The 24,391-nt window shown below is 43.9% G+C and overlaps 1 protein-coding gene across 4 annotated transcripts; it reads left to right on the top strand.

The window, feature by feature from the left end:
- Window positions 1-46: 46 nt before the first annotated feature.
- Window positions 47-21,557, top strand: KLHL36 (kelch like family member 36). 4 transcript variants are annotated; one of them, XM_069968615.1, is made up of 6 exons: window positions 47-263; window positions 2,138-2,229; window positions 7,732-7,809; window positions 9,087-10,160; window positions 16,745-16,902; window positions 20,019-21,557. In XM_069968615.1, exons 3-6 carry the CDS (start codon window positions 7,750-7,752, stop codon window positions 20,572-20,574), a joined length of 1,848 nt encoding a protein of 615 aa, XP_069824716.1. In that variant the 5' UTR covers window positions 47-263; window positions 2,138-2,229; window positions 7,732-7,749; the 3' UTR covers window positions 20,575-21,557. The 4 variants fall into 4 exon arrangements, with proteins under 4 accessions (XP_069824716.1, XP_069824715.1, XP_069824717.1 ...); XM_069968614.1 differs by having other exon boundaries at window positions 2,138-2,264; XM_069968616.1 differs by lacking the exon at window positions 2,138-2,229.
- The last annotated feature ends 2,834 nt before the right edge of the window (window positions 21,558-24,391 follow it).

Below are 24,391 nucleotides of genomic sequence, written 5' to 3'. Positions count from 1 at the left end.
AAAAAAAAAAAAAAAAGAAGAGACAGCCTGCCAGCCTCTCCCCTGCACTGCAATGGTTTCATCTGCTTCCTGTGCCCTGCAAAGCATTACTGGGATGGGATTTCCTGCAACTGGGTGATGTCACGGCACTAGACACAGGGCTTCCCCGACACCCCAGCCCTAGGATCCAGCGTGATGCCCCCCTGTGCCGGCTGGGACATGTGCGGGGAGCGGGGGCTGCACGCTCTGCATCGGGAGCAAGAGCCAGGAGCCCGGGGCTGCAGGTAGGGGGCGCTGCACTGCACAGAAGGGCTGCAGGTAGGGGGCACTGCACTGCACAGAAGGGCTGCAGGTAGGGGGCGCTGCACTGCACAGAAGGGCTGCAGGTAGGGGGCGCTGCACTGCACAGAAGGGCTGCAGGTAGGGGGCGCTGCACTGCACAGAAGGGCTGCAGGTAGGGGGCACTGCACTGCACAGAAGGGCTGCAGGTAGGGGGCGCTGCACTGCACAGAAGGGCTGCAGGTAGGGGGCGCTGCACTGCACAGAAGGGCTGCAGGTAGGGGGCGCTGCACTGCACAGAAGGGCTGCAGGTAGGGGGCGCTGCACTGCACAGAAGGGCTGCAGGTAGGGGGCGCTGCACTGCACAGAAGGGCTGCAGGTAGGGGGCGCTGCACTGCACAGAAGGGCTGCAGGTAGGGGGCGCTGCACTGCACAGAAGGGCTGCAGGTAGGGGGCGCTGCACTGCACAGAAGGGCTGCAGGTAGGGGGCGCTGCACTGCACAGAAGGGCTGCAGGTAGGGGGCGCTGCACTGCACAGAAGGGCTGCAGGTAGGGGGCGCTGCACTGCACAGAAGGGCTGCAGGTAGGGGGCGCTGCACTGCACAGAAGGGCTGCAGGTAGGGGGCGCTGCACTGCACAGAAGGGCTGCAGGAGCTGTCTGCTTGGGCTCCAGTCACACAGGGATGAGAGTAGTTACTGGCGCCTTATAGCTATACATAGAGTGTGCTACAAGATGTGCACAGCTGTCATCACTGAGGGGTCCCGGGGGCACGTGACAGTCCATGCCCCCCAGTTCTGCTAGTTTATTTACACAGCGCGATAATAGACAGACTGCTAGGCCGGCATTTATTTATTACAGGCGTCTCTGGTGCCATCTGCTGGCGGCGGCGGGAATGTCACAAATAACCATTGTACATAGAACACACCAGCCTGCTCCATATACATATGATGTATAGCTTATACCAGCTGTACACCTATATTTATATAGAAAAGATACCCAGGTTACACCAGCATAATCCATACCACTATATACAGAAGATATATAGCTTATACCAGCTGTACACTTATATTTATATAGAAAAGATATCCAGGTTACACCAGCATGGTCCATACCACTATATACAGGAGGTATATAGCTTATACCAGCTCTACATATATAGTTATATACAAAAGATACACGTTATAGCAGCATAATCCACATTACTTTATACAAATACAGGAAGATGCCAAAATTAAACCAGTATGGTTCATATCACCAAATATCCAGCATTACATTCACTACATTATGTGATAAACCCTCATTGGGATACATTACCAGCCTTGTAATACTGGTAAAAACTGATGTATCGCCACCATGTGTCCAGTTTAATGTACTACACGACTCAAAAGATGAATGTGCATATATGCCATTGCCTAACAATTCTTATACTTTTATAAAAGGGCTTTTCTATCACAGTTATGAAATATCAGATATAGCAAATGTTTGTAAATGGGGGTCCAGCTCTCTCCTCTGTAAACTCAGGATCAGTACCTGATAAATATAAAAGCTATGGACACCTTTAAATGCATTTGTTATTATGGTTCAAACTAAAAAAAAATTTGCTGTGAGATTTCTCCTTTTTTTATACAATTTGTAGGGATTAGTATAAAAGGCAATAGAAAGTATCAGTAGGAAGGGGAAGCATGGTGGCTCAGTGGTTAGCACTGAAGCCTTGCAGCACTGGAGTCCTGGGGTCAAATCCCACCAAGGGCAACACATCCATGTTTGTGAGGTTTTCCTTATACCAAAAAAAAACAAAAAAACATACAGAAAGGTGGAATCTGTGTGCGCTATAAAAATATTATCAGTAGGTCAGTTTAACTGTTCTTTTATTTTCAGCTCAGAAAATACAGCACAACAAAAGGACTTTACTTCCAAGGAAACAGTATTATAAAGTCCAAGTGGACCAGGCAAAACTCACGGCCTCTTAGGTCAGTTGCGAGTTCACCCGCCTGGATATGGAAAGGTGGGATATTACAGCTCCAAAACCCGTCCAGATGACACTCTGTTGCAGTTCAAAACCAAACTCCAAAGTTGGAACCACACCCCTAGCTCTGCTTAGCTTTTTGGCTTATTTAGGCCAGGAAAACCCCGGCCTGGAATACTCTCTGACTGGTAAACTGGTGTCAGAACCGATCCTGATGATTTCAGTGACATCTGGCATCTTTTGTGTCAATTGAAAATATTGAACAATAAAGAGAATTCCCTGCAGAGGTGTCCATAGTGACTGCAACAACAGAATAGGGAGTAATGTTCTGGAGTATATCGCAAGTTGTAATGTATTGTATGTACACAGTGACTGTACCAACAAAATAGTGAGTGCAGCTCTAGAGTAATATACAGAATATAACTCTGGGTCAGTACAAGTCATATAATATATTTGCAGAGTTACTGAAAGGTGTTATCCCATGAAGAATATTTATCATCTATCCACAGCTGGGAAGCCACAACCACTAGAACTAGTATTCTGTGCAGAGCAGTTTGGATGGGGAGGTAGGATGTAGGAGTGGCAACCACTCCACTCCAACATTCTGGAATGGTATCCGTTCTTTTCAATATTGTCATTTACAGTGGATTCAAAGATTGTACTGATGAAGATGTCACACATGATAGCCAAATGAGTAGTAATAATGGGACAATATTATGAAAGATAAAACAGTACATACACAATGGGGAAAATTTATTAAGGCCTTTGCACCTATTTTTAGGTGAATATTTGGATTTTCCGCCCATTTTTGGTCTAAGTTCTATTTATGAACCAGTATTCGACAGGCGAATATTTTTTAGATGCAACTTTTTTTTTTTTTAATCTGCCTGTTCTGAGTATTCATCCAAAAATTTGCATAATCCAGGATTAGCGCCCAATTTATCACTCGCAACTTTTTAAAAGGTCGCACAAACAGGTGCAGGCCTACGTCCGGTCAGTACCAGGTGAATATGCTTTTGCAATTTTTACATTTTTGCAACTTTTTACTTAGATACATTCACTGTATAAGTGCTACATTGTAGTAAATCAGTCACAAGATATTGTATTAAAATATACACCAATCCTAATTAGAATAGTTGCACACTTTAGACTCCTTAGTAAATGTCCCCCATTGTGCTTCAGTATAAATATATATAAGCATGCAAAGTAAGAGCAGCACTCAAAGTGACATTAAACAAACCAGCAAACAAGCTAAATTAAAGGGGTAGTGCGGCGCTAAGAAATTATTCACAAAATAACACACATTACAAAGTTATACAACTTTGTAATGTATGTTATGTATGTGAATCGCCCCCTTCCCCGTGTTCCCCACCCCTGCACGTGTTCCCGGAAGTGTAGTGTACCATATATACCTGATGAGCGTCGTCCTCGACCCCGATCTTCTGTCAACGACGTAATCTTCAGGAGGACGGACGAATCGCTGCAGCCGTCCCTGAGGCCGGCCCCCCTCTGCCGCGTCATCGGCTGCTCAGCCGCGAGTGGCTGAGCACAGTTACGGCAGGGACGGCTGCAGCGATTCGGCCGGCCTCCCGAAGATTATGTTGTTGACAGAAGATTGGGGACGACGTGCGTCAGGTATGTATGGTACACTACTAGAGATGAGCGAACCGGGTTCGGGTTCGAGTCCATCCGAACCCGAACATTCGGTATTTGATTAGCTGGGGCTGCTGAACTTGGATAAAGCTCTAAGGTTGTCTGGAAAACATGGATACAGCCAATGACTATATCCATGACTTCCACATAGCCTTAGGGCTTTATCCAAGTTCAGCAGCCACTGCTAATTAAATGCCGAAAGTTCGGGTTCAGATCGACTCGAGCATGCTCCAGGTTCGCTCATCTCTAAACACTGCACTTCCGGGTCCACGTGCGGGGGTTGGTGAACACGGGGAAGGGGGCGATTCACATACATAACATACATTACAAAGTTGTATAACTTTGTAATGTGTGTTATTTTGTGAATAATTTCTTAGCGCCGCACTACCCCTTTAATCAAGCAGCAAATTCATAACCGGCCAGCAAGCAAAACACTTCAAACAACTAATCTCTTATCAATAAATACTTAGCTTCAGCCCTGATAAGCTCAGTGCATGCATAGACAATCCAGGGATTACAAGTGACCATCATTAAAGCTTCTTCCCCCAAAGCTCAACCAACCGATTATCAGCCATAGACTGTATCCATATTTTCCAGAACTTTGTAGGGCTGCAGCCACAAGTATTCACGTGCTGACCGAACAGACTCCAGCATGCTTGAGCTTCATTCATCTCTAGTGATTATGACCCATGAAGGTGGACTCATCTTAAAGGGGTTATCCAGCGCTACAAAAATATGGCCACTTTCTTCTAGAGACAGCCCCACTCTTGTCTCTAGCTTGGGTGTTTTTTTGCTGCACAGTTCCATTGAAGTGAAAGGAGCTTAATTGCAAACAGCACCTGAACTGGACACAAGAGTTGTCTTGTCTCCAGTTCGGGTGTGGTTTGCTATTAAGATCCATTTATTTCAATGGAACTGAGTCCCAAACCCCACCCAATCTGGAGACAAAAGGGGAAAAAGTGGCCATGTTTTTGTAGCACTGGATAATCCCTTTAATGGCAATCTCCAGGTAGTACTGGCAGCTGGTCTCCATTGAGAGTAGATCCTAGAATGTACAGGCTGCTTGAAAGCATGCAGTGACATTATGTGGTCCCATAAGCAGAGATACTCATGGTCTGACATTATGATTAGCTGCTTACAGTGTGGGCTTCTTAGCATATAATCAACAGCTGCCTCCCTGCCAGCCCTAATGGTCCCTTTACACGGAGTGATAATTTGCGCAATCAAACGATTAACAATGTGTTTTTTATAGTGATCAGTGTTTAGATGGAGCGACATACCGTTTGAAAAATTCGTTATTACGAATGTTTTAAGATCGCTTAAGCGCATCTCACACAGAGTGAATCTTTGAAAGACTGTTAAGATAAAGCGATCTGCGAATCTTCAGCAAACGACCTACGACATTTTAAGAACATGTTGAAAGATCACAATGAACAATTTATTGCTCTTCGCTTGATCGTACGCAGTGTTTAAACAAGCGATTATCGCTCAAATGCGATCGTTATCGCGAAAATTTGAACTATAATCGCTCCGTGTAAAGGTACCATTACATGCGGGGTTAAGATTAGGGTTGTCACAGTAAAAACACTAAATGAAGGCCTTACTGAGCCCTACCCTAATCATAGCAGTTAGGGCTAGCCAGAGGGGTAAGGATTAGAGTTGTGGTTAGGTAGTTCGGGTAATAACCCTAATTCTAACCTCCAACCCTAATGCTAACTATCCAGGTTAGAGCTGGCACTGATTTTGTGCTGTCTCTGGTGTCTCTGCTCGCATCACTATGTAATCTTAGTATAGCACATTTGTATTCCCTTGTATATATGCAGTACAGATCTGATTTTATCATGTTTGCCTTATGATACAAACCCTTTTTTTTTTTTTTTTTTTTAACAAAGAAATATTTTTATTATACATAATATGTCGACACAAACATCTCACATCTCATAATAATAAGACAGCAATTATATATCTCACTCCCCAAAATCCCCTCCCCCCCCCCCAATAAAGAAAACCACCCTCCCAAGAGCAGAGGAGCAAAAAAATAAAAAATAAAAAAATTATTCTCCACTTCACTCCATTACATCACTCATGTCCCAGTCTTTTGATTCCCATTTATACCAGTTATTTCTGTACCTCCTTTTCCCCCTATCCCCCCTACCAAAATACAACCTCTCGTATTGCTTTACCTTTTCCACCAAATGTAACCATTCTAATTTTGCTGGCGAGGATGTCTGAATCCAGGCCCTTAATACCACTAATCTGGCTAAAAAAAGAGTCCTATTAATCACTCCTTCATACCCCTTCTCCAGATCCAGAGTATTACCCAAGATCATACAGTTAGGGTCGTAGGCGATAGATATTCCTAATCTACTGTTTATCTCCTCTTTCACCAATCTCCAAAATTCTTGTATTTTGATACATCCCCATAGCATATATAGGTAGTTCACATTCACCTCCGAACATTTAGGGCATGCCACACTTCCCCCTTTACCAAACTTAATCAGTAGCTCCGGATAATAATGAAGCCTCTGTATTATCTTAAATTGAGTTAGCTGATGATTCATACATAACGAAACTGACATACAATTAGACAATATAGTCCCCCATTCCTCTTCAGACATCGGACCGACTTCACCTTCCCAATCTACTCTATTCTTTTGATATGGTTCTTTCCCCTCCATTAGTGCCATGTAAATCTTTTTAATATCCCTCTTAAACCCCCCCCCCCCCCAATTTTATCCAGTATTTGTGTAAACCCATGTTCTTGAATTATCAATTTACTTTTATCAACCACCTTTTGTGTTAAGTGAATTAATTGTGAGTAATATAACCATTGCTCTTCTTTAATATTAAACTGTGCCTGTATTACACTAAAAGGTTTCAAGTGTCCATTCTCATATAAGTGTTTAATTTTAGTAACTCCTAACTTTTTCCAAGGCTTTCTTCCCCCAAAAGAGTCCAGTTCTTTTATAAATTCATTTCCCCATACAGGTGAGTACACTGTGCTCGATGAAATTTTACACCAAATTTTCCATTTACACCACACCTTCTGCCACATAACCAACGTAGGCCAGTGTTTCCTTTGTGCATTTTCACAACTACCCGCTTCCAATAGCTCAAAAAGTGAACCAAATTCCCCCCCCAAATTTCTCAAGAACTAGTTCCCCCACCCATGTCAAGTTACTTTTATTTATGTTACAAAGAACAATAGCATAGTAATACACCTGAAAATTCGGTAGGTCCATGCCTCCCCTGCCAGACAGGGCTGCGAATATACTATATCTAGCTTTTACTCTTCCTTTCCCCCATATCAGTCCCCCTAATAATCTATCCAGGGCCTTAAAATATGAGCCTGGAATCCAGTAGGGAGCTGCTTGAAGGAAATACAGCATTTGCGGCTGAACTACCATTTTTATTAAAGCCCGGTCTGACATGGAAGATGGACAGATCTGATTTTATCATGTTTGCCTTATGATACAAACTCTTTAAAAATAATAATAATTTGAGGCCATAATCATCCATGCTACTTCAAACCAAGGTATAAATTCCTGCAACGGTCTTGCATACCCAATTCCCTTATCAGGTAGCCAGTCTGTGTGCAAGGGACAAACTTAAACTTTGGAATCTCTTTGTTTTGTCACCTTGGAAAGTGAGTCCAGGTATATAGGAGCCACATCGATTATCACCTACAATACATATGGAAACCATGTTATATCCAACAAAGAAACATTAGGCCACGCTCTACCTTTACTTTGCTTTTGTGCTGAATCTTATAATTAGCTATTGGTTTGCTTTTTTATGTATATGTTCCTTCTTACTGGTAGACTCTACCTAAGGTGTCTTATTTTCTTTTAAGGAAGCAATCTGAGTAGAGATGGAAGGATCAAAGCAAACAAGGGTCTCTCGACCGCACAAGATCAGCGAGTCTTCAAAGGTATGTGAGATTGCACAGCAGCTCCATAGGAAGCAGTCATTATTTCCATATGACCGGTTACATTTATTGGGTTTTAAAGTGACTGACATTTTTTTAAATTATTTATTGGAAAACTTCTTAGTATACAAAAACTTGTCTGTCATTAAATAGCATTTTGTTTTGCATTTTACCAACGTCTATGCTGTGTAGTGTACTTATTTATGTGTATAAAGGGCAGAGCTTTATATTCCTGACTCTGAGCTCTGCATAGTCCAAAAAGTACATAAAACATTCAGCCACTCTGCAGCCACCACTAGGTGAGGCTTAGCAGCTTACTACATAGTATTTGCCCACAAGCAATAGACAAATGAATTGGCATGCACGCTATGCGGGGTTAATTAAAGGGTAACTAATCTAACAATGTAACCTACTGATAGCCCCCCTATTGCACCCTCATTCTCTGCACCCTGTGTGCAATAGGAAGTTATGAGCAGGTTAGATGCATCTAACCTGATGATAGTTCCCGTTTAAATGTTTGTTACTTCTCATTCATCCCAATGTTCAGTAATTTTGCCAACCTCAAATGATAGCTCGTATCAGCCATACAACCTGCTCCAGCCATACATACCCCTGTTACAGTCTGCTCCAGCCATAGATACTTCTGCTGCAATCTGCTCAAGCCATAGATTTAAAGCCTTAAAGGAGACCTGTCACCCTGGCTGCCGGGGTGAAGCCCAGCCGACCCCCGGTGGAGCCCTTTATACTTACCCCTTCGTCAAAGTCACAGTCCCCGTCCCATTGCCAAGAAATCCCAGTCGGAAGCCGTGTGCGCGCTCATCAAAGATGAGTCCGACGCCCATAGAGAATGACTGGAGCAGTCATTCTGTATGGGCGTCAGACTCATCTCTAGTGAGCGCGCGCATAGCTTCCAACACGATTTCTCGGTGACAGGGTCCGGGACCGGGTAAGTATAAGGGGCTCCACCGGGGGGGTCGGGCGGGCTTCACCCCGGCAGCCAGGGTGACAGGTCTCCTTTAACCAGCCACACATTAAGTTTAGGTACTAGCTGTTGGATTCCCATTGTTGGATCAGTTGGAAAACATCTTTAGGGTAGCTTTACACATACTGTATCGCAGCGGATTTGATGGTGCGGATCCGCAGCAGATTTCATCTGAGCACAGTATCAAATCTGCTGCAGATGCTGTACGTGTGCACGCATCCTTAATATACAGTGTATATATGTATTAATGCTGTTTTTTGGCATCAAGTAGATGGTAACACTTCGTCTGCTCCCACAGTTGTACCGATGGACAGACCTCTCCTCTCTGGTTCTACAGAAACTCAATGAGCAGAGACAGAAGGAGCACTTCTGTGATGTTGTACTGGTGGCCGATGATCAAAGAGTGCCAGCTCATAGGAACTTCCTGTCAGCCTGTAGTGACTACTTCAACTCTATGTTCACCATAGGCATGAAAGAAGCACACCAGAAGGAGGTGGAGCTGGTTGGTGCTTCATTCATAGGCCTCAAAGCTGTTGTTGACTTTCTGTATACCGGTGACCTGACACTGGACGGAGGAAATATTGATTATGTCCTGGAAACTGCCCACCTTCTACAGATATGGAAAGTGGTGGACTTCTGCTGTGAGTACTTGGAGAATGAGGTCAATGAGGAGAACTATCTATATCTTCAGGAATTGGCCTCCATCTATAGCTTGGAACGTCTGGGCTCTTACATTGACTCATTCGTCTTGGGCAACTACAGCACCCTGAGCTTCACAAATGCTTTCCTGCAGAACATCCCTTTACAGAAACTGTGTCTGTACCTGATGAGCAGTCAGGTGCAGCATGTCAGCGAGCATGACCTACTGCAGTCTGCCCTACAATGGTTGACTCACTTTCCACAACGGGAGAGCCAAGCTTATCAAGTTCTGCAAAACATCCGGTTCCAGCTCATATCAAAGAGCGAGCTGTTGCATCGGGTCAAGCCAGCTGTATGTTCTCTTCTCCCAAAAGAGTCAAATTCTGAGAGTCTGGTGGAGGAAGCCATCTATTACCACAATAACATTGCAGCACAGCCCCTGCTTCAGAACATCCGTAGCACTCTACGGATGGGAGCAGAACGCCTTCTTTTTGTGGGTGGGGAAGTTTCCGAACACTGTCTCGAGTTAAGTGATGATGTTTACAGTTTGGACATTCAGAAGGAGCAGTGGATGTCCGAGACGCAGCTCCCTGCTAGAAGAAGTCACCACTGTGTCACTTCTCTGGGCAACTTTATCTATGTGGCTGGAGGAAGTTTCTCAAGGGACAATGGTGGGGATGCCGCGTCTAACCTGCTCTATAGGTACGATCCCCGCTGGAGTCAGTGGATCCAGGTGAGACGTCTTGCAAAAGACAAATCATGTAGATGCAGCTACACCATGGCATTGTCTACTATCTGCAATACATATGACTGACAGCAGTAGTAGAAACATTCTTCTTGCATTAGTTAAAGGGACAGTCCAGATGCAAGGGATCACATAGTTTAACCCCTTAAGGACCGGGCCTGAAATGGCCTTAAGGACCGGAGCAAATTTTATGAATTTGACCAGTGTCACTTTATTCATTAATAACTTCGGGATGCTTTTACCTATCCGGCTGATTCTGAGATTGTTTTCTCGTGACATATTGTACTTCACATTTCTTGTAAATTGGAGTCGATACTTATAACGAATCTTTATGAAAAAACCCAAAATAGCGTGAAAAATTGTGAAAAAATGCATTTTTCCAACTTTAAAACTTTTCTGCTTATACAGAAAATGGTTATACCACATAAATTATATATTAAATAGCATTAGCAACATGTCTACTTTATGTTGGCGGCATTTATTAAACTATATTTCATTTTTTTTAGACAATAGGAAGCTTAAAACATTAGCAGCAAATTTCCAAATTTTCAGTAAAATTTCAAAATCAGATATTTTTAGGGAACTGTTCAGGTTTAGGCTGGGTTCACACTATGTATATTTGAGGCTGTATTTGTGAGGCTGTATAGCAACCAAAACCAGGAGTGGATTGAAAACACAGAAAGGCTATGTTCACATAATGTTGTAATTGAGTGGATGGCCGTCATTTAATGGCAAATTTTTGCTGTTATTTTAAAACAACGGCTGTTATTTTGAAATGATGGCAGTTATTTACCGTTATATGACGGCCATCCACTCAATTTCAACATTGTGTGAACAGAGCCTTTCTGTGTTTTCAATCCACTCCTGGTTTTGGTTGCTATGAGGACCTGACTTGAGGACCAAATACTGCCTGAAGTATACAGTGTGTGAACCCAGCCATAAAGTGTATTTGAGGGGACTGTGTGTTAGAAAGCCCCACGAAGCACCCCATTTCAGAAACTGCACCCCGTAAACTCTGCAAAAGCATATCCAGAAAGTGTTTTAACCCTTTAGGGGAGTCACAGAAATAAAAGCCAAGTGTGTAAGAAATTTGAAAATTTTAATTTTCTGTGCAGAGATTTTATTGTAATCCAATATTTTTCATAATTATAAACCTATTACCAGAGAAATGCACCCCAATATTGATTGCCCCGTTTCTGCAGTTTATAGAAATACCCCATATGTGGCCCTATTGCGCTATTTGACGCAACCACAAGCCTCAGATATAAGGGAGCGCCTAGTGAATTTCAATGGCTCCGTTATTTTTGGTAATTTTTGACTGTACCACTTCAGGTTGGCAGAGGCTCTGGGGTGCCAAATCCTAAAAAACACCCCTAAAGGGACACCATTTAGAAAACTACACCCCTCAAGGAATGTAACAAGGGGTGCGGTGAGCATCTGGACCCCACAGGTGCTTCACAGATTTTCCAAACAATATGGCTTGAAAAAAGACTAAAGTATTTTTTACACTAAAATGTTGTTCTAGCCTTCAATTTTTCATTTTCACAAAGGGATAAAAGGAAAAAAAAAACACAAAACATGTAGCGCAGTTTCTCCCAAGTACGGAAATACCCCACATGTGGACATAAAGTGCCAAGCGGGCGCAGGACGAGCCTCCAAAGGGAAGGAGCGCCAATTGGCTTTTGGAAGCTGGATTTCACTGGAATGGATTTCAAGGGCCATGTCGCATTTACAGAGCCCTCGTGCTGCCAAGACACTGGAAACCCCCCACAAGTGACCCCATTCTGGAAACTACACCCCTCAAGGAATCTAACAAGGGGTGCAGTGAGCATATGGACCCCACTGGTGACGGGCACAAATGTGGAAAAATGTGACGTGAAAGTGAAAATTTTCATTTTTTTCACTTTCATGGCACAAATGTGCCCATCATCCAGGGGTCCATATCCTCACTGCACCCCTTGTTAGATTCCTTGAGGGGTGTAGTTTCCAGAATGGGGTCACTTGTGGGGGGTTTACAGTGTTTTGGCAGCACAAGGGCTCTGTAAATGCGACATGGCGTTCATCATCCATTCTAGCCAAATCCAACCTCTAAAATCCAAATGGCGCTCCTTCCCTTCAGAGGCTTGCCCTGCACCCACATGGCGCTTTATGTCCACATGTGGGGTATTAACAGACTCGGGGGGAAATTGCTCTACACATTTTGTGTTTTTTTTTTCTCTTTTAACCCCTTGTGAAAATGATAAATTCAAGGCTAGACCAACATTATAGTGTAAAAAGTGTAATATTTCATTTTCACGCCACATTGTTCCACATTTGTGCCCGTCACCAGTGGGGTCCATATGCTGACTACACCCCTTGTTACATTCCTTGAGGGGTGTAGTTTCCATAATAGGGTCACTTGTGGGGGGTTTAACTGTCTTGGCAACACAGGGGCCTTTTGAATGCAACATGGCCCCTCGAAATCCATTCCATCCAAATCCAGCCTTCAAAAACCAAATGGCGCACCTTCCCTTTGGAGGCTTACCCTGCACCCGCATGGCGCTTTATGTCCACATGTGGGGTATTTCCGTACTCAGGGGAAATTGCTCTACACATGTGTTTTTTTTTATCTTTTAACCCCTTGTGAAAATGAAAAAATCAAGACAAGATCAATGATTTAGAGTAAAAATTAAAAAAAAATTACACTAAATGTTGGTCTAGCCTTGATTTTTTTCCATTTCCACAAGGGGTTAAAAAAGAAAATGAACACAAAATGTGTAGGGTAGTTTCCCCTGAGTACGAAAATACCCCACATGTGGACATAATTTGCCATATGGGCACAGGGCAAGTCACCAAAAGGACAGAGCGCCATTTAGAGGCTGGAATGGGGGATGGAGGCCATGTCGCAATTACAAAGCTCCTGTGCTGCCAGAACAGTAGAAACCCCCCACAAGTGACCCAATTCTGGAAACTACACCCCATAAGGAATCTAACAAGGGGTGCAGTGAGCATATGGACCCCACTAGTGATGGGCACATGTGTAGAACATGTGCCGTGAAAATAAAAAATACAATTTTTTTCATTTTCACGTCCCAAATGTGGCCGTCACCAGGGGGCCATATACCCGCTGCCCCACTTGTTAGATTCCTTATGGGGTGTAGTTTCCAGAATGGGGTCACTTGTGGGGGGTTTCTACTGTCCTGGCCGCACAGAGGCTTTGTAATTACATCATGGCATCCTCTAATGGGAATGGCGGCCATACCTACTTAACTGGGGAAAAGGGACAATTCTAATTTATTTGGGGGTATTAGGCCAATTATTAGTTTATAAGGTTGAAAATGACAGGTGTCCATCAAATTCAACCTGTGTTGATCCAGAGGAAGGCAAAAACCCCTCGTGAGGCAGACGACAGTAGCCTCATCACAGGGGAAAAATTCCTTCCCGACTCCATAATGGCGATCAGAATAATCCCTGGATCAACGTGACCCCTGAAATAGGAATAAGGGACAGAATTTAGATAATGTAGAACCCCAGTGACGTGTGGTGCGCCTTGGAGCGATTCAGTATGCAGAGGCCGGGGGGATCAGGACAGGTGTCACACTGGAAAATGTTGTCCTTCCTAATCCCCCTGTTACCCCACACTCTGCACTTCTTCTGGGGTCTCCCTTTCTCCAGTGTGGGGGACGTCACCTGGAAAATGTTGTCCTGGTGCGATACGGGGTCCTTCATATCCAGAAGTGCTGGGTCCGCTCCATGGCTGCTAAATATTAGGGCGCTATTACTACTTCTGATATGTTCGGATCGTGCCGCAAGCTACAGTAGCTCGGGCAGCGAGGGACCGGAAGAGGGGGTGCTGGTATAAAAGTTATCCCCGTACAGGTGGTAACCTTTATCCAGCAGTGGGAAGATCAGTTCCCCAACAATCTCCCCACTAACTCCGAGGATGGGGGGGGGGGAGTGGGCATCTGGGGGCTGGATTCGAGTGTCCCTTCCTTCATACACTCTAAGGGTACGTGCACACTGCGGAATCGCGAAGGATAACCCTTTGTGCATTCCGCAGTTGGCACCCGCCGGCGGACTGATGCAGGCACACGTCTCCGTCCGTGTCGTAGACTCCAGTCTATGCACGGGCGGATTCCGCTCTGCGTCCAACGTGTTGATGGAATGACGGATGATGGAATCCGCCCATGCATAGGATAGAGTCTATGACACGGGCGGAGACGCGCCCCTGCATCAGTCCGCCGGCGGGTGCCAGCTGCGGAATGCATGAAGGGTTATCCTTCGCCATTCCGCAGTGTGCACGTACCCTAAATCTGTAAGTGCACCCTGAGGTAGGCTCACAGAGTTTGTAGAATTTCACACCATACCGTCATCTCTTATTGGGACGGTACTGGCAGAAAAGACGTGTCTGGGGGGCAGCGTACGCTACGCTACTCCCAGACACGTCACTGGATGATGAGGATGAGGATGAATGGAGGAACAAAGGACCCCCCATTCATCCTCACTGGCTGTTTCGGTGTCGGAGGCAATAATAACGTATGCGTCCGATACCGAAAACACCCTGGGGGCCATCTTTATATGGGGATTGGTATATGGGGTATGTAGTGGTGTAGTGTAAAACTTTATTCAATGTAGTGTGGTGTAATGTAGTGTTTTTTTACGTGTTTTTTACAGTAAGTATACAAAAAAAACCTACGCCAAAAATGGTGTTGCTGATAAATGCCGCACTTATGTTCGGCACTTATCAGCAGACCGTGGCAGTAGGATATAAAAAAAAAACACCCTACGCCAAAAAGGAGGAGTTGCTGATTAGCAGCGCACTTTCGTGCGATGCTGATCAACACTCAGCGGCGATAGGGTGCGGAAAATAGAAAAAAAAAATTGGGAAAAAAAAATTTTTTTTTACTACATTCTGAACATCCCTGTAGTGGCTGATACGTGTATTACACTTATCAGCCGCTAGGGGGAAGCAGAGCGCAAGATCCGAAAATAGACGACGCTGGAGCCGGAAAAATACGAAAAAAGACGACGCTGGAGCCGGAAAAAGCCGATCGGGACTCACGGAAGAAGCCGAAGCCCCGACAAGATGAAGAGGACGCCGGGAACCCGGAAGACGCCGATCAGGACCCCGGGACAGGTGAGTAATGTACAAATACCTGCTCTGGACCCCTCAGCTACCTAGCTGAGGGGTCCGGAGCAGGTATTTATTACTTGTGGGGACTTTGATAGCCGTGAACGGCCGGCCGGCTGTTCACGGCGATCGGGACGGTGGTACCGTGACCACCATTACTTTTTACAGTAATGGCGGTCGGTGCCGTCCTCGGACAGCACCGACCGTCATTTTTTTCCGGGTCATCGGGCCATCGATGGCCCGGAAAGGTTCCGATTGCCGCTATGGGCTTATCAGCCAATAGCGGCGATCGTCGGCATGGGGGGGGTTAACAACCCTCCATGCCGACAGGGAGAGATGGCCTGCTATGTATTATAGCAGGCTATCTCCCCCGATCGGGACCCGGCCGGCCGCGGCGCCCGTTTAAAGGGCCGACGTACCGGTACGTCATGGGTCCTTAAGTGACAGTGATCCATGACGTGCCGGTACGTCATGGGTCCTTAAGAGGTTAAAGAGTCACTGTCGTATTTTATTTAAATTTTTTTGCAGAAATCAATAGTCCAGGCGATTTTAAGAAACTTTGTAATTGGGTTTATTAGGCAAATATGCCATTATCTGCATTCAAAAAGACTTTTCCCAGGTCTCCCCCCTTCCCCCTTCTCTTTTCCATTCACTGCTCATTATCAAGAAATTGTGTCTTGTTGCATCAGACGTGCCCCTGTCTGTTATATAGAGAGGGGAGGGGGGAATTTTTTTTTTTTTTTCAGAAATCAACAGTACAGGCGATTTTAAGAAACTGTGTAATTGGGTTTATTAGCCGAAAAATGCATTTTTATCATAAGAAAGCAGTTTGGACAACATCACTGGGCTATCTCAACCCTGGTCAGCACTGACCTCTCTGACCTCTGAATAGAGGCTTTCACACAGTTCTGGCTGTGTAATCCTTTGTTCTCTGGTGCCAAATAATCTCCCTCCTTCCTCCTCCCCCCTCCCCTCTCCATAGAACAGACAGGACCCGACTGATGTAACAAGACACAATCTTATGACAATGAGCAGTGGATGAGTGAGAGGAGGGAGGGGGGACCTGGGAAAAGTCTTTTTGAATGCAGATAATGGCATATTTGCCTTATAAACCCAATTACAAAGTTTCTAAAAATCACCAGGACTATTGATTTCTGCAAAAAAAAAAAAAAACAAATACGACAGTGACACTTTAATAAAGCCCCAAATAGGTTGGTGCGGGATCTCTATAATTTAAAATTGTGGCAATTTCCCAGCTGCTAGAAATGTTATAGCTAAGTAGTTCTCAGCATCTGGATATAAATAAGATTGTCTCTCTTTATTAGCAGCAAGCAGCGCAAAAGCTAAGTAATTGGAAATGTGCAAAACTATTCATTGTACATAAACTAATTTTTATCTTCACATGACTGTACAAGCCCTTTAAGTGCGCTGCTTTTCCTAAATATCATGTTTGCCATTGCAGGTTGCCAGCATGAATCAGCATCGTGTGGATTTTTATTTAGGCGCAGTCACTGATAAACTTATTGCAGTTGGTGGAAGGAATGAAAATGGTGCCCTGTCTTCAGTGGAAATCTACTGCCCCCAGCTCGATACGTGGAACTATGTATCTGAACTTCCAAGGTGATCTTCATATCTGACATTGGTATTGCAGATTTTCCCATCTGATTTCAGTTACAAAGTCAAAATCCACAAGAAATTTGCAGTGTTGTAAATTTTGATGCGGTGACATCAGTGTGGATTCAAGCCTTTAGCTGTTGTACACCCTGAGCAGAGACAACCTGTCTTGCTAAGGGAGATAAATCCTACAGCTGAGAAAGATTGTGGGTTAAAGGTCGCGGCAATCGTGTATCATGTCCTACTCTTATCAGAAATGCTATAAAGATAAGCCAGACCCACGCTACAGTCACTTCAGTTTTTTTATGCTTCACTCAGTACCATCTAAAGGCCCCTATACACCTTCAGTAAGTGACCTCAGTTAAGTCTCCTGCCTGCCCTCCTTATACACAGAAACCTTCAGCACCTCCAATATCACCCTTTGGTGGTAGTTCTAGAAGGCTTGATACACCTTATACCAGCGGCTGAATCCACTGCAAGCAACGGGTTTGGCTGGCATGAGTCTAAGGTGTATAAGGACCTTTAATGTAGCACTGCCAGTCTAAGGTGGTTGGCTGAATGCCATCTGACTTATAGAGAAGTATTTGTTGAAATCGAATGAAACCTTCTATGTGTGAATGTAATCTATGTAATGTAATGATAATACATTATGTGAGTACACTATTATCGTGAAAGGATAAATGTGTCAGGAAATATTTACAATAAAAGGAGGCTCTAGTATGCTGTTGTGCTGCCTCTAGCCTAAATACAACATGAGATACGGTTGGGCATGTAGAATACAGATGCTGTAGCTGGGCCTTGTAAATCTGGCACACTCATAGGTTTCTGAAGCCGGCGCCCCAGCTGATCCCATAAATGCTCGATTTCTGGTAAATCAAGTTATGGCCGATCTTTAGAAGATGATCTATTTCACGGAGCAATGACCAGCACACCATCACTATCGTTTTTTAAAACCATGTTAAGACGACTACGTTCAGGATTGTCGGCTCATAGATGCCTTTTAACATGACCTATCACGCTAAAAGATTATTGGCTGTAACGTCCAGTAATCGTCCAAGTACGGCCAATCGTTTGGTGTAATAGGGTCCTAATTGTTGCAATCTGGAAGAGACATTCCTGGGAAACCTTTTCTGTGTGAGTGAGCACTATCCTGCTTAAAAATGCCAGCGGGAAGCAGGACCCAGCCTTGCATCCAGGGCCGATTCTAGCTTTTTTGCTGCCTGAGGCAGGAAGTGAAATGGCGCCTATTAAAAATTTCTTTAGTGATACAAATATTACTATACATATTACTGTTACACTGTTATTGAGTGAGACTCTGCAAAACTGTATTGAGACAAACATTGTGAGTAAATATTATCACTATACTTAATAAAAAACAATATACCAAAGCCGAGATCACCAATAAAAACACTATATAGGGCACAAATAATGCCACCATATCCTGACCACATAATACTATAAAATTTTTGAATGCACCACCATATTTTTATTGTTTCCACCCAGTAGACAGCACCAGAGTCCATTTCCCGGGTGCACCGAGCCTTTCTGCTCACTAAGGCACGCATTTAGTCATTTCTGACTGTAGTTGTAGCTTATTGGCAACATCTATATAAAGTATTCTGCATTAGGTATTCTTTCTTTTTATAGCCTGTCTTGTGCAGAATAAATAATGTTAGATTTTGATAGTTCAGAGAAAACTTTAATGTGTTGAAACAAATCTCAATGCATAAAGTGGATTTTTCTGCAACAACTCCATCAAATCCACAGAAAAACCTGTGGATTTTGCAGCAGATTTTAGCCCAGTATCTTGAAGTCCTTTACATGGTCCACAATGAGAAGTGACATGTGATTTTAAAGAGGATGTACCATCAGGTACATCCTCTTTAACCTGAAGCCACTGATCGAACGGCATCGGCACAGGGAAGCCTTATGCATCGGAACCGGCCGGTGCTCAAGCACTGTAGGCCGGCTGGGCCACCCCCAGTGGGAGGGAATTCCCTCCCCTGTATGACGAGGTTCCATTCATTCTAAGGGAGCCGCGTCATACAGGGGAGGGAATTCCCTCCCACTGGGGGCGGCCCGGCCGGCCTCCAGTGCTTGAGCACTGGCCGGTTCCGGTGCATAGAACAGCGCCGCGCACGGGAACTGGGCCTCGGTCCAAAAAACGGACCATGGCACCGGCTTCCCCGTGCCGGCGCCATTCAATCAGTGGGTTTAGGTTAAAGAGGATGTACCTGGTGGTACATCCTCTTCAAAATCTAAATCTACAGTGCAGGTCAGATTCCAGGAAAATGTCCACCTGTAGTGCACTGCTGAGGAGGTTACCTGTGCAAATCTGCAGGTTGCATCCACAGCTCCTCTGGTCATATATGGGTGACATTTATGCTATAGGCAGACAGGACCAGAATTACTGCAGAAATACAACATCACTGTACAGATTTGTCAGGCTTGATCTCATGCTGAAAGTCTGTAAAATCAGGGGCTACCTCATATACAGTGTTTCATCTAAGGAGAGTAGTGAGGGGGAACCAGGGGTTCTTTCAGTTGTGCTTTATACAGGATGAGGCCACATGACTATATAGATTGTTATTGTCCTGACCTGCTATTAGATGTCTGTCCAGGATAGAATGCAATGAAGAACAAGCTTCTCCCTCCCTCCCTCCTCCGACCTGTCTGCAGCAGAGGGACACCCTGAGAAGAGATAACAGAATTACAGGCTGACAGCTGCCCTAATCAGTTACACAGAAGAGACTGACCTTTCACATCTTACCGCTTCTCATCTTGCCTTCTCCCCTGCTGATTGCCAGGAACTTACTGGTAAAGTACTGTAGCTCCTATGGATGCAAGCACTGTACTGTGCTTTGTTAGTTCAGAGATGACTGCACTGTCTGAAATCTGCCCCCTGCAGGATGGAGGAAGTGCCGCCTGAGGCAAAGTGCTCACTTTGCCTCATGGTTGGTGCGGCCCTGCTTGCATCCATCAGACTTCTATATCCGGTGGATATGCCGTAGATGTCTTGATGAGAATGGCCCTTGAAGCCTGACACTGTGATAAGTAGAAAATATTTATATGTAAACTAGATTTTTAAAAGTACATGTTATAACGCTGCTTCTGTATTTTAGGTTCACATATGGACACGCTGGATCTGTACACAAGGACTATGTGTACATTTCTGGAGGACATGATTACCAGATCGGACCCTATAGGAAAAACCTGTTATGCTATGATCCTCGAGCTGACGCCTGGGAGGAGAGGAGACCCATGACCATTGCCCGTGGCTGGCACAGTATGTGCACGCTTGATGACAGTATTTATGCTATAGGGGGAAGCGATGACAACCTTGAGTCTATGGAACGATTTGATATCCTTGCAGTGGAGTGCTACAGCCCCCAGTGCGATCAATGGACGCGGGTTGCTCCATTACTTCAGCCAAACAGTGAATCTGGGGTTGCCGTTTTAGAAAATAAGATTTATATCCTGGGTGGGTATAGCTGGGAGAACACTGCTTTTTCAAGGACTGTACAAGTATATGATAAAGAAAGGAAGAAGTGGGTGAAAGGGACAGATCTGCCTAAGACAGTTGCTGGGGTGTCCGCCTGTGTGTGCATGCTGAAAAACCGGAGCAATGAAAAAGCTAAAAAAACAAAAACAAAAAGACAAGCAGAACGAGGCCGATGATGGTATGACCTACTGCAGAGCTCAGATGTAACACTCAATATTTCACATCACCCACAGCATAAGTAAATGGTAGGTCTTCCTAGAATGTGTCCTATGCTGGTACATAGGGCTTTGTGCATGCAGAAGCAAAGAACCCTCTAAAGGGAAACTCCACTCAAGGTTATTGAAGGTTACCTGCAAAGTTCTTGCACACAAATGTAGCAAATAGATTTTGTTCTCTGTAAAAGTTACCAAAACCTTTGCAGTCTTGTAATTTTTTTAAACTACTAAGCTACAAGAACTGATTCACCAAAGTGCAGAGGTGACATCACTGTATGATGCTGTCATGGGGCTGATTCATCAGTTAACTGTAAAACCATCATGGCTCTTATCAGGTGTTGCGCCTTTCTTATTCTGCTTATTTTTATTCCAACTCTGAACATGATACCGCTGGTTAAATCTACACGCATTGTCCATTGACTTTTTTAATGATCCTAAGGTATACCACAATGCACTGATGTCTAGTAACAAGAAATCTGAAAAAATTGTGACAACAGCTCTAGATATGACTGTAGAAACCTAGTTTACATCGGTACAAGATGTGCCTGCAGGAAACATTACCATGCTGCCCTTACTGCGGGCAGCGCAAGAGGGTCCTAAAGCTTCCATTGACTTTAGTATAGGGAAAAAAAGTGACCTGTTGACTTTAATGGAAGCAGGGTTTTGGGCGCCATTGTGCTGTTTTGGATGCAGAAAGTCTGTGCATTTTCCATGTCCAAAACGGCACATTTAATGCCTGTATGAAAGTACCCTAAGGGTACAAACACACACACCGTATACGCAGCAGATACGCAGCAGATTTGATGGTGCAGATTTAATGCTGTGTTCAGTTATTTAGATATAATCTGCTGCGTTTCTGCTGCGTATCGCAGCAGAAAATACGCTGCGTATACGGTGTGTGTGTTTGTACACGTTCCGTGTTCCGCACAGAACACTGACATGGAATGCCTATAACGGACTTCTCCCCCGCCGGGGCAGCATCTTTCATAAGATGCTGGGAGCGGGGGAACTGTACAGATATGTGCCGTGCTGTAATGTCATTACAGCGTAGCACATATCCGTACAGTTCCCCCGCTCCCAGCATCTTATGACAGATGCTGCCCGGGCGGGGGGAGAAGTCTGTTACAGGCATTCCTCGTCCGTGTTCCGTGCGGAACACGGAACACGTGAATGCAGCCTTACTCGTAATCAGTGATACGTAAAGCAAAGAATATACACAGTAATTCCACAGTCATTTAAAGTGTCACTGTTTTTTGTTTTTTTTTTTTTTTTGCAGAAATCAATAGTCCAGGCGATTTTAAGAAACTTTGTAATTGGGTTTATTAGCCGAAAAATGCATTTTTATCATGAAAAAGCAGTTTGAAGCTCTCCCCCCTGTCTTCATTTTTCTCCTATGAAGAGAGCTCAATAAAAGACCAAAATAGGACAACAAAGAGTTTATCTACAAATACTCACCCTCTATCTCCTCTGACAGTCACCACTGACCTCTGTGAACTCTGATTACAGCTGTCATCCAGCTCTGTGCCTGTAATCCTCTGTTATCTGCTTTCTGCTGTCGGCTAACTCCCTCCTTCCTCCTCCCCCCTCCCTAGAACAGACAGGGTTGTGTCTGATGCAACAAGTCACAATTTCCAGATTTTTTGCAGTGAATGGAAAAGAGGAGGGACGGGGGGACCTGGGAAAATGCTTTATAAATGCAGATAATGGCATATTTGGCTAATAAACCCAATTACAAAGTTTCTTAAAATCGCCTGGACTATTGATTTCTGCAAAAAAAACACGACTGACTCCTAAAATTCTTATGCCTACCATGTGTAAAGGTAAATGTTATAGGGAGTGTTGAGGGGGCTTGCCCAACTGTTTGGGTTCGCCAAAAATCTGCAGAAAGAATTGACATCCTGCAGATTTAAAGTAATGTTGTCGTTAAAACTTTCAAAATCCAAATCAACAGTAGATGTGATATAAAGCAAGTTTGCAATATACATTATTTTTTTGTTATTTTGCTGTAAAACAAAGCTGAACTTACCAGAAATCCAGGTCTAGTCTCCTGAAGGCAGATTTCCTGCTGGTTGAAAAAAACAGACTAAACACAGGAATTCCAGCCAATACAGAGTGTCACAGCTCAATATGTCCATCAGTCACATGACTGCCTTCTCTCTGTGAACGCTCAGATGGTCTGGGATACACAGGACTTCCTAGTTTCTGTTTCCCGTTTTTTTTTTTTTTTTTTTTTTTTTCAGACAACAGAAAGTGCCATGTTTTCCATGATTACTAAAAAAAAAAAGTAAATTGCAAACTTGTTTTATATCGTATCTACTGTTGATTTAGATTTTGAAAGTTATAAGGACAGTGACACTTTAAGGAACATTTTAGTTTGGCTATGTTATGCCAGGATGTAGTGTAGGTTCAGTAAACCTACACCTGAAAGCAGGCAGCAGGTGGTCATGAAAGAGTCATTGCTGCTACTGCCCCCACTGATTGACAGATTTCTTTCAATGTAGTGACGGGGAGCAATGCGGCTTCAGAGTGGGTGTCTGATGTGTAACTGCACTGTAACCCAGCTTATTACCACATTATGTTGGTGACTTCCAGTTATTATTGGCCCAGGAAGCATTCCTTCTTGTGTTTCTTTGTAGGTTTTCTTGTTTTGCCAATAGATTTTCCACACTGGATTTTATGATATGATGTTGTTGTTCTCTTTTAAATATTATATGGCATAGTCATAAAAAACAATGACACCTAAAATTGTGTGACTGTTTTTTTGAGTGTTGACCTTTTATGCTTTGTTATCTAAGGATGGGTTGGTGGCTCTGCTAAATATCGCTCTTTTCACACATACATCCAGTATTTGGGCCTGGTGAATAATAGGAATTGTTGACTTTACACCTGGATCTCTACAGATCTGTGATTTATGAGAAACTTCTCCAATAATAACAATACTATTTATCTGTATAGCGCCAACAGATTCCGCAGCGCATAGATTAGAGAGGCTCAGCTAAGAGGTTATGGCTGTCCATAAGCTTTCTGACAAGTTTCTGATAACACACAGTATAAGGGGATGTTCAGCCATAGTGCTGCAAATGTTACATACAAAATCTGCAACATATAAATGACTTGTTAGCATACTTTTCTGTTAGGTTCACTTCTGGCTTTGGCTAAAAAAAAAAATGAATAAACAGGTACAATTCTTGCAGGAACCATTTAATGTTTGGAGAGGCAGCAACTCGGGATCAGTGTAAAATGAATATATTATAACACTCTGGGGTAACATCAAAGCAGCTTTAAACAAAACAAAAGAGACAATTTATCCTCATAAAAGAAACATGTCGTGAACATGAAATTTTCAAGTAGATAAGACAACATTATGGTAATGAAGCCGCTGAATCGCAGTCTAGTATATAGTGAGCTAGAGCAGGGGAAAATGGATTAAAGTGATGGGCAGCATTATTTGACAATTGAGGACTAGCAAGTATGTTGAGCAGCTACTTATAATGTCACTTTTTATAAGGGACTGGTCATAGGAAATTTCCTTAGCCCTAGGACAGATATGCCAAGTGATGTCTGCATACAGCCATAGGCTAGCCTCTTTTACACATGCTGACAGGCTGCAAATCGTTTGCAGGCGGCCTGGCTGCACAATTGTTTTGTGTATTGCTAGGTTGTCATCACTACACGTCCCCGGTTTATGCAAGATGATGTGGGGCTGAGGAAAAAAAAACATTTTCTTTTTCTATGGCTAATCTCTGGCCCTTTAACACCGGCCTCATTCCCCAAATAT

The sequence above is a fragment of the Dendropsophus ebraccatus genome, chromosome 4 (assembly GCF_027789765.1).
Source record: "Dendropsophus ebraccatus isolate aDenEbr1 chromosome 4, aDenEbr1.pat, whole genome shotgun sequence".
NCBI classification, from domain to species: Eukaryota; Metazoa; Chordata; class Amphibia; order Anura; family Hylidae; genus Dendropsophus; species Dendropsophus ebraccatus.
This window is presented reverse-complemented; position numbering and strand designations above follow the sequence as displayed.